General features: G+C 44.5%; 1 protein-coding gene across 4 annotated transcripts in view; it reads right to left on the bottom strand.

The window, feature by feature from the left end:
• CDC14A (cell division cycle 14A) overlaps positions 1 to 10,314 on the bottom strand; it is a 205,876-nt gene extending 195,562 nt beyond the window's left edge. For 2 of the 4 annotated variants that reach the window (XM_053592087.1, XM_053592083.1), the window contains exons 1-2: positions 9,946 to 10,234; positions 9,081 to 9,171 (exon numbers count right to left, since the gene is read on the bottom strand). In XM_053592087.1, coding sequence (XP_053448062.1) covers positions 9,081 to 9,171; positions 9,946 to 9,994 — 140 coding nt within the window. In that variant the 5' untranslated portion in view covers positions 9,995 to 10,234. Of the gene's footprint in view, positions 1 to 9,080; positions 9,172 to 9,945 lie in introns of all 4 variants that reach the window. The other 2 variants (XM_053592084.1, XM_053592085.1) reach the window with 2 other exon arrangements.
• Between the last annotated feature and the right edge of the window lie 5,865 nt (positions 10,315 to 16,179).

Genomic DNA, 16,179 nt, shown 5'->3' with positions numbered 1-16,179 from the left:
TGCTTAAGCCCAAGAGTTTGAGGTTGCTGTGAGCTGTGACACCATAGCACTCTACTGAGGGTGACATAATGAGACTCTATCTCAAAAAAAATTAGACCTCCCCCAAAACGGCCTGTGCCTTTTCTCAGGACTCCGCAGGAGGTCTCTTCTTTCCTTTCTTTCCTTTCTTCCTCATTCACTCATTCATTCATTCAACTGGAATTTCTTGAAGCCCATCTCTATGCCAGGCTCTGTGCTGGGTGTGGGGATATAATGGTGTGCAAAAACAGGCAGGACTGGTCTTCACAGAGATCGTAACATGTACTTCAAGAGCTAGTTCAAACACCATCCGATGAGGTCTTTATCACCCTGGGCGTATAAGCTGTCCTGTCCTGGACTCCCAACATACACATTTGCAACTCTGGCCACATACTGCCCGGCACTGTATGTTTTTCCTCTTCCTTCCTTCCTTATATGTGTGTATCTCTACAGATCAGCACCGGGCTTTGCGTCCAAATCTAGCCTATCTAAATGTTAGTTTCTTATATAGCCATTTTCACCCACTTACAAGCTTTAAGTTATGCTTTTCGCTTTCCATAAAAATGTGAGCCCTTTTTTTTTTAAGCCCAAAGGTGTACGGAGTTGTGGCTAAGTAAAAAAAGTCATTTACTTTCAGCTTGAGAATGTGTTTATGAACTTACAAATGAGAACATCTGATGTCTTAGGAATCTACTTCAAACAAAATAATGAATCTGCCCTGTGGTGACCTGGCTGACAGATGTCACTGGGCTCTCCTGCAGCCCACTTGGAGCTCTCTTAGGCTGCATGATTAAGACCAGCCCTGTTAGAAAAACTCTCTTTATTGCCTGTTACATTTTATGTTTTTTGCCTGGCTTACCTCAAACAAATTTAAATAACTGATTAATAATTTGTCATTATGAAGATTAGAGACCAACAAAGCATAAATTAATCTCTAGAAAGTAAAATTTAACTCTAGTGGGTCAAAGAGTTAAGAACTGACCGTGAGGGCAGTGCCTGTGGCTCAAAGGAGTAGGGCACTGACCCCATATACCAGAGGTGGCATGTTCAAACCCAGTCCCGGGCAAAAATTGCAAAAAAAAAATTGGCAAAGCCAATTGGCAAAAATAAAGAAAGAAAGTAAGAACTGACCGTGAATGTGATACTTCGTCATAATGTCGGTTGTGTACACAGGTATACGCATACACAAGCACACACAAAAAACTCACGTGTTCAAAACAGAGGGTGAAAAAGGCAGCCTTGAACAATACTGGCTTATTTTTCTCAGGTTAGGATGGAAGGAAGGAGAAAAGAGGAAGAAAGTATAAACCTACTATCTTTGAAAAGCTAAGTAATGTTCTTGGGTTTTAGAAGAATTCTATGCAGAAATCATTGTATCTTGAGTTATACAAGTTAAGCAGAAAGAATATTTTATCAGACAGCCTACAAAAGCAATTTTCATAGGCTTACAAAAAACTGGGTTTCTTTCACTTTTCACATGCCCTACTAATGTACAATAATAATTAACTGACTTTCTCTTCTCCGTTTTTGGCAGCACAAAAACGGGATTACAAAGAAAGACTTTAATAACCACCACACATTCCCCGATAGGGTCTGGACATAGTTTGCACCATACTATCCGACACACTGGTAGTGGCATATTTCTCACTAAAGCCGTCAACACCCAAGTTAGAGAGGCCAAGTCAGCCAGGAAGGGGCAATGCTGCCCCACACCCTCCCCATCCACCTCAGGCTCAGGACAGCTGGGAAACGCCTGGACTCCAAAGAGGACTACCTGTGGCTTAATTCGAGCTCTGTCGCTTACTAGCTCAGCGACTTCAGGCAATAGACTTAAGACTGTCTGTTTCCTCGTCTGTTAAGGAGTGACAGTGATAGCACCTAACTCCCAGGGTTGTTCTGAGGATTGAGTTAATGTGTGCTTGTAAAGCACTCCGAACACTGTACTGCCCGGCACAGAACTATAAAATACTAGCTGTTGCGGTTGTTATGGCTTTATTATTGTTCTTAGGTGAGAACTGTCTCTGAATTCAAGCAAATCTCTTCTATGGCAACTCGTAATGACAGCTAAGGCACTAAACGATGACTCTAAAGCTTTACAGATCACATATATACGGATGTATGTGCTTCGCTGGCACTCAGCTTCCCATTAAATTCGCCTACTTGCTCCATATTTAATTTGAAATAAAAATGGAAAAAACAAAAGGAGTTTTTCTCATTTACATAGCCTAAATACTCATTTCCACCAATATCTCTAGGCAAGAGACGTTTTTTCTGTACTTCAGTCAAAGATGTCATAGGTTCACATTCTGACTCAAATCTATGCTATAGACAAGATTAAAAAAAAATCATTTTTCGGGCAGCGCCTGTCGCTCAAAGGAGTAGGGCACCAGCCCCATATGCCGGAGGTGACGGGTTCAAACCCAGCCCTGGCCAAAAAGTGAAAATAATAATAATAATTTTTCTACAAATTATTTATTCAAAAATTCCTGTCTGGGGTGGCGCCTGTGGCTCAAAGAAGTAGGGCGCCAGCCCCATATACTGGAGGTGATGGGTTCAAACTCGGGCCCGGCCAAAAAATGCAAAAAAATTTTAAAAAAGTTATAAAAATTCTTGTCTGCATTAATATCAGGTTACTTTAATTAAGCTTAAATGAAATTGACTCTTTTAAATTATTTAAATCTTCCATTTAGCTAATTAGTTCTCTTTAGAGGCTGCTCATACTGAACATGCTAAAACATTTGGTGAAAATCTTCAAGTCACTTCAGGAACTGCTTAGAATTCAGTCCCCAGAATATCTCCATGAAGCACTCTCTTCTGTGTTTTCTTTTTTTTGTTTGTTTGTTGTTTGTTTTAATCTCTTTTTTTTTTTTTTTTTTTTTTATTAGAGACCAGGCAGGGGAAGGAGGGTTATCTCACTCTTGCTCAGGCTGGTCTCGATCTCCTGAGCTGAAGGCATCCTCCTGCCTCCACCTCCCAGAGTGCTAGGATTACAGGTATGAGCCACTACGCCCTGCCTCTTGCACGCTTTCCAACCTTTCCTTTATAAACCCAAGGAGAAAAGACACAATAACAAACAAGGCTGCAAATGAAGACTCTATACACTATCCTTCACCGCTAAAAACTAACGATTAATGTCCAACTCTTTCCTCATGATCACGATTATGGAGGGAGACATAAACGTTATAACATACTTGATTTCTCTTAACTTTTTAGCCAAAAAACATGAGCCAAGATATTACAAGTAAGCCACTATTTGGATTACAAGCCAAGCTCCAATACCAAGCAATTTGCCTTTTTGAAGAGTTGTGTGTTGTTTGTAACTTAAACAAACACAGATAAATCTTTGAAAAACTCATTTTATGGGTGTATTTTTATACCACAAATCTGTTAGCAGACACACTGATTTTAATTCTGCCTTGTGAAATCACAACCCAAGGATGTATGATTTCTTATCATCCTCATTTATTAAAGTTCTTCACACATTTATACCAATGAGATAAGTTCTGTTTTAAAATCAAGTAGAAAACTCAAACTTTTTTTTTTTTTTTTTTGAGACAGTCTCACTATGTCACCCTCAGTAGAGTGCCCTGGCGCCACGGCTCCCAGCAACTTCAAACTCTTGGGCTTAAGGGATTCTCTTGACCTCAGCCTCCCAAGTAGCTGGAAGTACAGGGCCCGCCACAACGCCTGGCTATTTTTTGGTTGGAGTTGTCATTGTTTGGCAGGCCTGGGCAGGTTAAAATCCGCCAGCCTCGGTGTATGTGGCCAGCACCCTAACCACTGGGCTATAGAGCACTGAGCCCAAACTTTTATTCTAATAGCCTTACTACACGAGGATACTGTGTGAAATTTTCTTTTTCTTTATTTTGGGGGGTGGAGGGGGGTTGAGACAGAGTCTCCCTTTGTTGCCCTCAGTAGAGTGCCGTGACATCATAGGTCTCAACAACTTCAACTTTCTCAGCCTCCCAAGTAGCTGGGACTACAGGCACCTGCCCCAACACCTGGCTATTTTTTTAGAGACAAGGTGTCTCTCTTGCTCAGGCTGGTCTCAAACTTGTGAGCTCAGGCAATCCACCTGCTTTGGCCTCCCAGAGTGCTAGGATTATAGGCGTGAGCCACTGCGCCCGGCCTTGTAAAATTTTCCCTACCAGCTTCTCAGAAGGTTGCCATTTCAATCACAGCATGCTATTATCCTTTTACGACTAAATAAATACCTGCACAAAACACAGCTGTGTCCACAGTATCCACTAACCTAATATTTAAAGAGACTATGGGTGGCTCAAGGAGTAGGGCACCGGCCCCATATACCAGAGGTGTTGGGTTCAAACCCAGCCCCGGCCAAAATCAACAACAACAAAAAATAATAATTAAAGAGATCATGTCTCAATTCAAAAATAATAGCTTGTAAGGTGGTAATGTAGCCCAAAAGGTTACATTTCTTTTATGCTGGTTTGTTTGGTTTTTAGCGAAGGGGGCCTCACTGTATTGCTCAGGCTGGCCTCCTACCTGGGACACAGGCATGTGACACTACACCTGGCCAGAAAGGCAGGAGCAAACATTCAACAAATAATTACAACGAAGGCTATATGGGTACTGCATGACGATGAACATAAACATACTCCTTTCCTTAGAGGCGTGCACATTTATTAGATGACAGCCACAATCTTTCTCACCAAAGAACATCCTCCACAGACAGAACCCCGGTTCCAGGGGCTTTGCAGTTTCTCTTATTCTACACTGCAGGAAACAGAGCTAACTAGATGGAGTCCCTTGCCTCATCCCTCTGCCCTTTCTCCTTTCCCCTTCAGCATTTTCCCACCTCCCCCCTGCTTTATTTCCTCTCCATCCCCCCCTTGCTCCTCTCAGACCTTGATGCCTTCTCTTTGTCCCCTAGCAATTTCACCATTCTTACACTTTATCATTTCTTTGGGGACACTCCCAAATCTAAGAACTTCAAATTTATGTGACACGTAACAGTGATATAAATATCCCTTAAATGTCTTTAATTCAGTCTGGCCAAAGTAGAATGCCTGATCTGCCTCCCAAAGCCAATTCTTCCACTCCACTTCCCTGTCTCAGTTAACAGCCCCGTAGGCCCACCTCAACCCAGGTTGTCCTGTGAACTTCTTTGACTCCTCTTTCTCGCCAGCACCCCTCCAACCCACCCTCCTGTGTTCTCAGGTCACACGATTCAGATCCCTCCTTCCCATCTCCACTGCCACCATCTAATCCAGCACTTGTTTCTTCCCTATGAACATCCCAGAATTATTCTAAGTAGGCTCTTAACCTCCTCTCCAATCCATTTTAGGTGATGCTCTCATATGAATTCTTTGAGAAGGATAAATGTCTTCTGGAACCAGATGACTTAGTTTCAAACTCCAGCTCTACTACTTCTTAACTTCTGTGACCCTGGGCGAGGTACCTAACCCCTCTGTGCCTTATTCTCATCTTCATACAATAGGATGATAACAGTGCCTACTTCATAGAATTGGTGGGAAACAAAATGAATAGTAAAAGCACCTAGAACCGCATCTGGTACACATTTAAATGCTTAATAAATGTTTGCCATTATTTGATATTAGCACAAATCAAGTCATACCATGGCTGCCCCCAAAACCCTCAACAGAGTCTCGTGGTGTACCAAGGAAACTGCAGGTTCCTCACACTGGCTTCATTCTGTCCCCAACTGACCTCCCAGCTTCACATTCCCCATCCCCGACAGGTGACCTATAAACACACCAGGGAAACTGGAGGACCTATGTGCCCTGAACAGACATCCTGCAACTTCCTCCTCATCCTTGCTGTTCTCTGACAACCCTCCTTTCATGTGCCTGCCTAATAAAATGTTGTCCATCCTTCAAGACAATCTTAACTCCGCCAAGAAGCCTTTTCTGAACCTTCCACTGGACATAACCTCCAGCCTCCTATGAATTCCTCTCCTAGCACTGGGGTCATTTCAATTAGGGCAGTTATCGTTCATATACCTCAAATTGTGGTCCTATTATTCTCCCTACCAGCTTGGAACTCCTTGAAAGTAACATAGGTATTCATCATTATTTTATTCTCTGTATCACCTGGCACTGTGTAATAAAACCAGGTAACAGAAAAGATGGAGGTGTGAGTGATCAGAACCACAGCCACTAGTAAGGCGAGTCCAAACTAAGAGAAACACAGGCTGAAGTCCTCACATCCAAAATGTAATGGACATCCAAAACTTACATTAAGTTAATGACATCCAGACTTACCATATAAACTGAATGGCTTCTCCAGCAAATCTTTCCTTGTAAGACACCACAAAAATAGTAGAATAAACAGTACAAGAGGAATATGATTTGTAGGCCTATTCTAAAATACCAACATTACAAATCACACACAAAAAAATGTCTCCTATACCAATATTAGAATCAAAAAGCCATTGTGCATGGTGTTTAGCTGGCTAAATGTAATTTCCTGCTAAAGCTACCACCTAGCAATCCCAAGAGAAGTAACTCAGACCTCAGCAACAAGAGGTTTTTCGATGACATATTAACAACCTCTGACATGTGAGTCTCTGTAGAATTGAACATAATGACATATTTGCAGTCCCTACTCTCAGACTCATGAGAGGTTCCCAAACCTTAAACTCACAAAAAGAAAGCCACAACAATGCACATTCCAAAAAACAGAGTGAAGGTTCAGTTATCAGTGCTGGCAGTGACACCATCCAGGTACGTGGCCTCGCATAACTCCATTCGGTCTAGAATGGAGTTAGAAGCAGAGTTGTAATCTGACCCCAGGGATTTAGACCTCTTTGCCTCAGCAACTCTGCACATTCATGAGCAGCAGCAAAGGGCTCTTTCATTCCCACTCTCATTCATCCATTTAAGAAGCATCCTCCTCACTTGGGCGTGGTGGCCCACGCCTGTAACACTAGCGCTCCAGGAGGCAAAGGCAGGAGGATCGCTTGAGCTCAAAAGTTCCAGACCACCCTTAGCAAGAGAGAGAGCCCATCTCTACCAAAATAGAAAACTTAGCCTGGCATTGTGGCCAGCGCCTGTAGTCCCAGCTACTCTGGGAAGCTGAGGCCTGAGTAACCTGCGCCCAAGAGTTTGAGATTGCTGTGAGCTGTGATGAGATGATGCCACAGCACCCAACCCCAGGGCAAAAGAGTGAGACTCTACATCAAAAAAATAAAAATAAAAAAGAAGCATCCTCCTTCAGGAACCACTAAGCAAAATGGCCTGACAGGGTAGTGCCTGTGGCTCAAAGGAGTAGGGCGCCGGCCCCATATACCGGAGGTGGTGGGTTCAAATCCGGCCCCAGCCAAAAACTGCAAATAAAAGAAAAAGCAAAATGGCGGCACCTGTGGCTCAAGGAGTAGGGTGCCAGTCCCATATGCCGGAGGTAGCAGGTTCAAATCAAGGCCTGGCAAAAAAAGCAAAATGTCCTAACGACATCAAGTGTCAAGAACCTCCACGATGAAGGGACATTGTGGAAAGGTTATTTTCCATCAAATAAAAGATATGTTCTTGATGGTCCAGAATACACACTCTTCAAAGGCCTGGTGAGAGCCACAAATCTTTAGGCAAAATTGCCAATACCCCTAAACAGGGCACATCCCAGGAAGCTTACTACGGTGCATTTAACTATATCCATTTAACTGCACATTTGGTTAAGATAACAAATACAACTAAACACTTCTATTGGAATATATTAGACTCCTCTCAAACATCAGTTCTTTTGATAAAAGAACAGAACCTTCAAGACCAGCCTGAGCCAGAGCAAGATCCCATCTTTAAAAACAGCCGGGTGTTGTGGCAGGCACCTGTAGTCCCAGCTACTTGGGAGGCTGAGGCAAGAGAATCACTGGAGTCCAAGAGTTAGATGTTGCTGTGAGCTACAATGCCGTAGCACTCTAACGAGGGCAAAAACATGAGAAAAAGAAAAAAAAAAAAAAGAATAGAACCAAGTCAATCCAGCCCACTTATTCTTTATCAGCTGCTTTTATTGGAGATTTTTCTCTCTCCAATTAATTTTTTGGGGGTGGGAGGGAAAGAGAAAAGCAATTTAATCATTTCTAGTGATTTTATAAGTAAAGAAACTGTATGGTCACCTCATATTTAATATCGTATGAATATTAAAAGCAAACAATTTAATGGGAAAATGCGTAGTACAATGAAAATAGCTTGTTATTCAACACATCTCAAAAACAAAAACAACACACTTTAAGGGAGCTTAAAAATATCAAATCAAAACACCAAGAACCTCCAAGTAATTTTTTACTATGTCTAAAGTATTAAGATATCTTTTCCTATAGATTAATGATCTCTCACAGCAAATAGTTCCCTACTTTTATTTACACTTTCAAATCCTAACCCCACAGAAGCAAAATAACAAAGAAAGTAAAACAGTACTCCTATATCACTATCTCAGATTTAAAGAAAAGAATATCATGAAGTGTGGGGCATCAAAATAAAGGTCTATAATTTGTCAGAGAGGCAAAATGGTACTCACAGATGTGACTCCGCTACAGTTTCCTGCAGCTAATGTGCCCCACTTTCTAAAAACCAGCTACACAAACAAAACCATCTTGAAATACAACACAAGTCTTGTCAACTGTACATCTTGAGCACCTGTAATATGCACACTGCCCTGTACCCTGTGGGTGCTCCTTAAATACTTAGTGACTAAGTCACAGACCAATTACTGAGTCTGGCAATGACAGAGTGTGTGTCTCCCTGGTCCTACTCTGGGGAGTGTCAGGAATCTACAGTGGCTGTTTGTTGTGCCCGTGAACTAACACAGATAGATATCTAAAAAGAACTGAGGTGCTGACAGGTTCAAATTATGTTAATTTTCCCTGCACCTCTCCCCAAGCACCTGAGCCCAAAAATATTGGTATTGTTACTTGCACTACTGGGAGAAAAATCAATAAAACTACCTGAGCCTAAAAAAAAATTGCCATTGTTACTTCCACTATTGAGAAAAAATGAATAAAACTACCATCAAGGCGCATGTTTCCTTAGCAGAGAGGCAACAAGCTAAATGGTTGAGAGAGGGGGAAAACAAAAACAGAAACTTACTTTTCATAGACCAGCTCCTCATCGATGGAGAAATAGTGGGCATTTACTGTGCTTTTTGGTCTATTCCTTAAAGTAGCAAAATATAACCGATCTGAAAGAAAAGTTTAAAAGATGGAAAAAACATATGAGAAGGAGGGAAGTGGAGGTGAAAGGTAGTGGTAATAAATAAAGGATCAAAATAATAACTTCTGCCCATAATTTAAAGGCCCCATTATCATTCAGAATTCTTGCAGAAACCTGATCTCTCCAGAAAAAAAGAGACCAAAGAGCACAACAGTTACATGGGCAAGAAGAGGACCTGCCGGAGGGACTCAGCAAGGGACAGGCAAGTGGCTCTTGTTTCAGGCCAGCGGGAAGAGACAGGAACTAGGGATTCCCGTAGAACTGAAGGTGCAAGTTTGGTTCTGAAAACTCCAGACCTCAGCAGCTGCAGAAGGGGAAGAGAGGCGAGCCTCTCCCCTGCAGCTTCGGAGACTTCAAGAAGAGGAAGGGAGCAGAGACGGGGAGGGGTGTAGTTGGGGGGTGCCCCCCAATCCCAAGCCGTTAATAGTGGGTCAACCGAAGAAGGATCCCACAAGCTGATGAGTGCAAGAGCCTGAGCAGAAGCTGGCGTCGTCCCATACGGGGGCAGAAGGCTATCCCAGGGAGCTGCAGTGTGAACTAAGGACGCAAGAAAGACAGAGAAGCCGGAAGCAGGGGGTCCTCGGGAAGGGGAGAGTACCGAGCGAGGACAAGAGCGCGCGCAGTGGCTGCAGGGCACTGGGGGCCCCAGGAGAAGCCGGGGACAGAGGTTAGGACCAAGGGGCGGGAAGTGAAGAACGAGGGGTGAGGGAGGGTTGGAGGATGCTGGGCGGCTGCTCCTCACCTTTCATGAACTCGCAAGCCCCGATTAGTTCCCCTGACTCCGCTGCCATCTTAAGCGAGATACGCACGGGGGAGGGCTGGGTCGTGGCGAGCTAAGGTCACCCGCCCCCGGGGGCTTCCCCACTGCCCAAGAGCCGGGAAGCTCGCAGTCCCGAACACCAAGCTCGCCCGAGGGAGGCAGCAGGCGCCGAAGGAGGGGGCGGCCGCGGGGTCAGCGCGCCGGGCGCCCCGGGGACATTCCGTGGGGAACCCGAGCCCGCTCCGCGCGGGGCGCACACGCCCGGAGCTGTGGCCGCTCCGATTCGGACCCTGCTGCTGCTGCTGCTCCGCCGCCGCTGCCGCCGCCCTTGGGAAACGCAAACCAGCTCTCACGGCCGGGCAAAGTCTTCCCCCGGCTCCCAAAGTGATCATGGAGGAGGAGACGTCTGGCCCCGATCGCGCCCGTGGCTACTCGTGCGACAGCGGGGAGGACTCCGATGCCCGCTGGCTGGCAGCAGCGGCTCCGGCTCCTCCTTCGCCACCTCCTTTCAGCAGCAACTCTTCCTCCTCCTCCTCCTAGGCCGGCCCCCAGACCTTCCTCCCCGCCCTCCCTCGGCCCCCTCCACTTTCACGGCTCCGCAGCCATCCCTTAAAGGGACAGCCTAGCTGCTTTCTCCACGCCCGCCCGGCGCCCCAGTTACCAGGCGCCCCGCGGGTCACTAGGAGCCAGTTGCTAAGGCTTTGTTGCCGTTCACCAATTGCTGAACAGGAAACCCGGCCCTCGGCCCAGGGGAGCAGGCGGGGCCTCTAGGCCAGAAACTTATGAATGAAACGGCGGGGATGGGAGTAGATGCGCGCAGGACGCTGTGGCTACCTGGCTGGCAGCGATGCGCCGGCGCCCCTTCCTTTTCTGCACCCACTGAGTTTTCTCCCCTTTCCAGATTTCTCTTTCTCTCATTCTCTTTCTCTCTCGCCCCATTCATCCATGTTCTTCAACTCTTGGCAGGCGCGCGCGCGCCGACACACACACATACACACAAGACCCAAGATCTTGTCCGTGCATTGCCCTGCCTGTAGCTAACCTGTCAACCAACCCCCATGCCCACCACTGAAGGGGTCTCATCTTTATAACAACGACAATTGAAGAAGAAGCGCTGCCTCCTAGCTCAGAAATACGCCCACTGATTTTCTGTACACATTCTGGACTCTGGACTCTGGTCTCAAAGTTGTGCTTTGGTCTCGGGGAAAAACGTTCCCATCGGGTTCTCCACAGCTTTTCATTTTGGGCCACCACTGTGAGCACGAAATCACTAATGCCTAATCTTTCTATTACTCTGGTCCGGGAGAGGGCGGGGCAGATCAGCTAGGCCAGCGCGGGCCGGGGCGGAGGGAAGACGTGAGTGGACAGCGCCGCCTGTCCCGGGAACGTGAACACAAAGGAGTTTCTCTGCGGAGTCCCAGCTAAAGAGATGCAGGAAGGGGCTACTCTCAAAGACGCCCGTAGCTGGTTTCTTTCAGGGTCTCCACACTGAGCAGCTTTAATGGGGGGTATCCTAGGAACGTGCCTGATCAGTGGGCAGTCACTTGCCCACGAAAATGGCGCTACAGACCCACCATCGGAAGAGTGCGCTCTCTGTGCGGTTTCTCCAGAAACAGAAAGGGATTTGTGCCGGCCTTTTCCAACTTAGTCGCTTGGTTACCTCTAGGGAGAAAGGGGGCGCACTAGTGAAGAGCTGACTGACTCTGGGGGGGCGCTCTGAGGCCAAAGAGTAAAACTCAACTCACTGTTCTTAGTTCATTAGCCCGCTGCGCTGGCTCTCCAAAAAAGCTAAACAGGCACAAAATACGCGAATATTATTTGATATTAATATCATTCAGAACATCTCAGTAATTCTAACCAAACATTCCCCTATAAGGTAGAAACAGAACATACCCCAACGTCCAAATCTTTAAGCCTAGAACCACGTACATTTAAGCTGAAAGAGCACCACCACATAAGGGAAAAAATACCTCAACAGACTTTTTAAAACGGTAGAAGTCCTGAAAAGATGAGTCGTCATGAACGGTGAACTCTGTTGAGGTGCTCTCCGTGACTCTCCCACCTGGGCTGTGGCTTCTCAAGAAGGAATCACGTCTCAAACATGTGGTCCACACTCACAAAGTTAGCTGAATTTTGCCTGAGGTTTATTCTTCAAAATCTCGGGGTCAAAGATCATTTGGGGAATTCAAATTATGTATTGAAAAAACTTCTAATTAAGATTTCATATGTGGGGCGGCGCCTGTGGCTCAGTGAGTAGGGCGCCGGCCCCATATGCTGAGGGTGGCAGGTTCAAACCCAGCCCCGGCCAAACTGCAACAAAAAAATAGCCGGGTGCTGTGGCGGGCACCTGTAGTCCCAGCTACTCGGGAGGCTGAGGCAAGAGAATCGCTTAAGCCCAGGAGCTGGAGGTTGCTGTGAGCTGTGTGATGCCACGGCACTCTACCAAGGGCCATAAAGTGAGACTCTGTCTCTACAAAAAAAAAAAAAAGATTTCATATGTGAAAGATATGGAAAAGTAAAATACGTGAATCTTTTGTTACTTTCTCTAAAAGACTAATAAATTCAAAGATGACAAGCTATTTCTAAAGATGCTAATTTAAAATTCTTGTAGAATCTAAACTCCACAAATTCCCTAACAATTTTTCACATGTTAGAAAAAGTTCTATTAGAAATACCCTTCATGGGTGGCGCCTGTGGCTCAAAGGGGTAGGACACTGGCCCCATATGCCAGGGGTGGCGGGTTCAAACCCAGCCCTGGCCAAAACTGCAAAAAAAAAGAAATAGCTTTCATGCAATGCATAAACTTTTAATTTCACAAAGTAAACAAGACTAATGAAAAGAACCCCAAACCTATGTTTCCAGAGAAGCTGTATTTGGTAGAACATTCTCTTGTTATGTTCTAAAATGACTTTACAAAAACTTATTTCTTATATAATTCTCCTGCTTAGAGATTTTGGTCATAAGAAATGAATTATGACCTAAGAAATAGAAGTTTCTAAAATAAATCAAAATAAAAAAAGTTTATTTTCCCTGACATATTTACGATATAAATATCATAATAAATTTTTGAAGTAACGACTTTATAAGGAATTGATATTTTTTAAATGTTGCTGGAAAGGAAAATAAGCATCTGTTATAAATGAACTCTCCACAGCAAAATCTGTACAATACCAACAGTAAAGAAAGTTTTACAAGAAAAATGTGACCAAGATAGTGCCCACACAGCACACATACATGCCAAGATTCTAATGAGATCATAAAACACTTTATTCTCTCAATTATCATGAGGTCAAAGTTTCTATTGGTTACAGTTTCATTAAAGGCGTGCTTTTATAGTCTATGGAGGAAGTTAAGGGAAGACACTTCTTTCCAACCACCCAACTTAATATAAATATAGGGAACTGACTTATATTTTAAGTAACAATAAGGCATTTCACACATAAAGGAAATTATTAAGAGATTGAAAATATCTTTTTTTTTTTTTAATCAGAATCACTCAGTCACCAGGCAGTTGAGTGCTGTGGCGTTATTGCTCACAGCAACCTCAAACTCTCTGGGCTCAAGTGATCCTCTTGCCTCAGCGTCCCAAGTAGCTGGGACTATGGGCACCTGCCACGACTGTCTAGTTCTTGCTCAGGCTGGGCTCCAACTTGGAAGCTCAAGTGATCCACCTGCCTCGGCCTCCTGGTAAAATGTCATTCTTACCTGCAGAAAATGTTACATGCAGAAATTTACCAGGTAAGACTACGTAGAAAGTGTGCTGACTTCAAAAACAATAATATTTAAGTCTAACTCTGCAGCCTATACCCAAACACTATCTGAGACACTCTGCAGCCTATGCTTGTGCACGTGCACAGCTAGAAAACTCACTGTTGCAGGGAGCTCCAAGTTATGTCAACACTCTCTGGTTTTAATTTCAGCCTTTTGAGGCTACACTGAAGACCCCTAGTTACCCTCACGCGTGGGAAGTCTTCAAAACTACAAAAATCCCCATTTTCAACATTTTTTTTCTACATTCATGGTTTTAAGTCCCTCACTTTCTAGTCCAGTCTCTTTGCCAAGTCCAGTTTCTCAATGAGTGTATCCCAGGATTGAATGCAGGCCTGTTGTGGCCTGCTATAGCCAGTTCTGAAATCAGAAAAAACACTGATGGAAGATTTAGTCGGGATCAAAAGCAGTGAAAAACTTAAAAGAACTAAGTTTTATCATTTACTTTTATAAGAACAAAAGGAAAATATTCTTCCTTATTGGAAAGTGGGTAAGGAAAAATCAGCCCAGGATAGTCAAAAGACCTTCCAGCTATGAGATTTACATATTTTATTTTAAAATTGTCATCAATTTTCATTAGAATACATCATTAGTTGCTTTCTCAATAGAGATAATACGTTTTCGAAGCAAGTAAAAGAAAATATAGAGGCTTCGTGCCTGTGGCTCTAGTGGCTACAGCGCCAGCCACATACACCTGAGCTGGCAGGTTCTAATCCAGCACGGGGTCCATCAAACAACAATGATGGCTGCAACCAAAAAATAGGCGGATGTTGTGGCAGGCGCCTGTAGTCCCAGCTACTTGGGAGGCTGAGGCAAGAGAATCACTTAAGCCCAGGAGTTGGAGGTTGTTGTGAGCTATGATGCTACAGCACTCTACCCACGGTGACAGCTTGAGGCTCTGTCTCAAAAAAAAAAAAAAGAAAGAAAGAAAATATAGAATACATACTGTGAAATCTTACTAGAAATGAAGAATAAAAACTTGTATTGCTGAGTAGTTTGAATTTCAAGGAAGAAATAATGAAATTTAAATATTGTGATATGTAACTACTTGTCTAGGGCAAAAATAATTTAAAACAGCTTTTAGTAACATGCATACAAAAAGTATCACAGGGGGCGGCGCCTGTGGCTCAAGGAGTAGGGCCCCGGTCCCATATGCCGGAGGTGGAGGGTTCAAACCCAGCCCCGGCCAAAAAAAAAAAAACCACAAAAAAAAAAAAAAAAAAAAAAAAAAAAAGTATCACAGGGCAGCACCTGTAGTCAGTGGGTAGGGCACCAATCACATACACCAAGGCTGGCAGGTTCGAACCCAACCCAGGCCAGCTAAAACAACAATGGCAACTGCAACAACAACAACAAAAAATACCCAGGTGTCATGGCAGACGCCTGTAGTCCCAGCTAGTTGGGAGGCTGAGGCAAGAGAATTGCTTAAACCCAAGAATTTGAGGTTTCTGTGAGCTGTGATGCCATGGCACTCTACCGAGGGTGACATAATTAGACTCTGTCTCAAAAAAAAAAAAAAAGTTGTCATAGTAAAACCAGAATACCAAACATACCAAAAACATATACAAAGTGTGACTTGTAAAATAGCTATCCATAAACATTAAGACCTTGGCCTCAACCAGCCATATTCTGCATCTAATGATCAATGCATATTTAAGAGTTCCAGATCAGGGCTGGGCATGGTGGCTCACGCCTGTAACACCAGCACTTGGGAGATTGAGGTGGGTGAATTGCCTGAGCTCACAGGTTCCAGACCAGCCTGAGCCAGTGCAAGACTTCATCTCTAAAAATAGCCAGGCGTGGGCGGCGCCTGTGGCTCAAGGAGTAGGGTGCCAGCCCCATATACCAGACGTGGTGGGTTCAAACCCAGCCCTGGCCAAAAAAAAAAAACTGCAAAAAAAAAAAAAAAATAGCCAGGCGTTGTGGCAGGCACCCATAGTCCCAGCTACTTGGGAGGCTGAGGCAAGAGAATCGCTTGAGCCCAAGAATTTGAGGTTGCTGTGAGCTATGATGCCACAGCACTCTACCGAGGGCAACAAAGTAAGACTTTGTCTCAAAAAAAAAAAGAGTTCCAGATCAGGGCTGGGCATGGTGGCTCACTCCTGTAATCCTTATACTTTGGGAGGCAGACATAGGAAGATCACGTGAAGCCAGGAGTTTGAGGTCAGGCTGAGGAATATGGTGATACCCTGAAAATTAGTGAGGCTTAGTGACATACTTCTGTAATTCCAGCTACTTGGGAGACTAAGGCAGGAGGATCACTTGAACCTCAAAGTTGGAGGCTGTAGTGAGCTACGGTAGCACAACTGCACTCTGACCTGGGTGACAGAGCAAGACCCTGTCTTGTTAGAGGGGAAAAAAAAAAAGAATTCCAAATCAGAATCAAAGAAGTAAGAACCAGAAGGGACCATGCAGATCAGCTACATCCATGGCGTCATACGGCTCACA

Source organism: Nycticebus coucang, chromosome 5, assembly GCF_027406575.1.
Source record: "Nycticebus coucang isolate mNycCou1 chromosome 5, mNycCou1.pri, whole genome shotgun sequence".
Classification (NCBI taxonomy): domain Eukaryota; kingdom Metazoa; phylum Chordata; class Mammalia; order Primates; family Lorisidae; genus Nycticebus; species Nycticebus coucang.
Note: the sequence above shows the minus strand (reverse complement) of the source record. Positions and strands in the feature narration are given on the sequence as shown.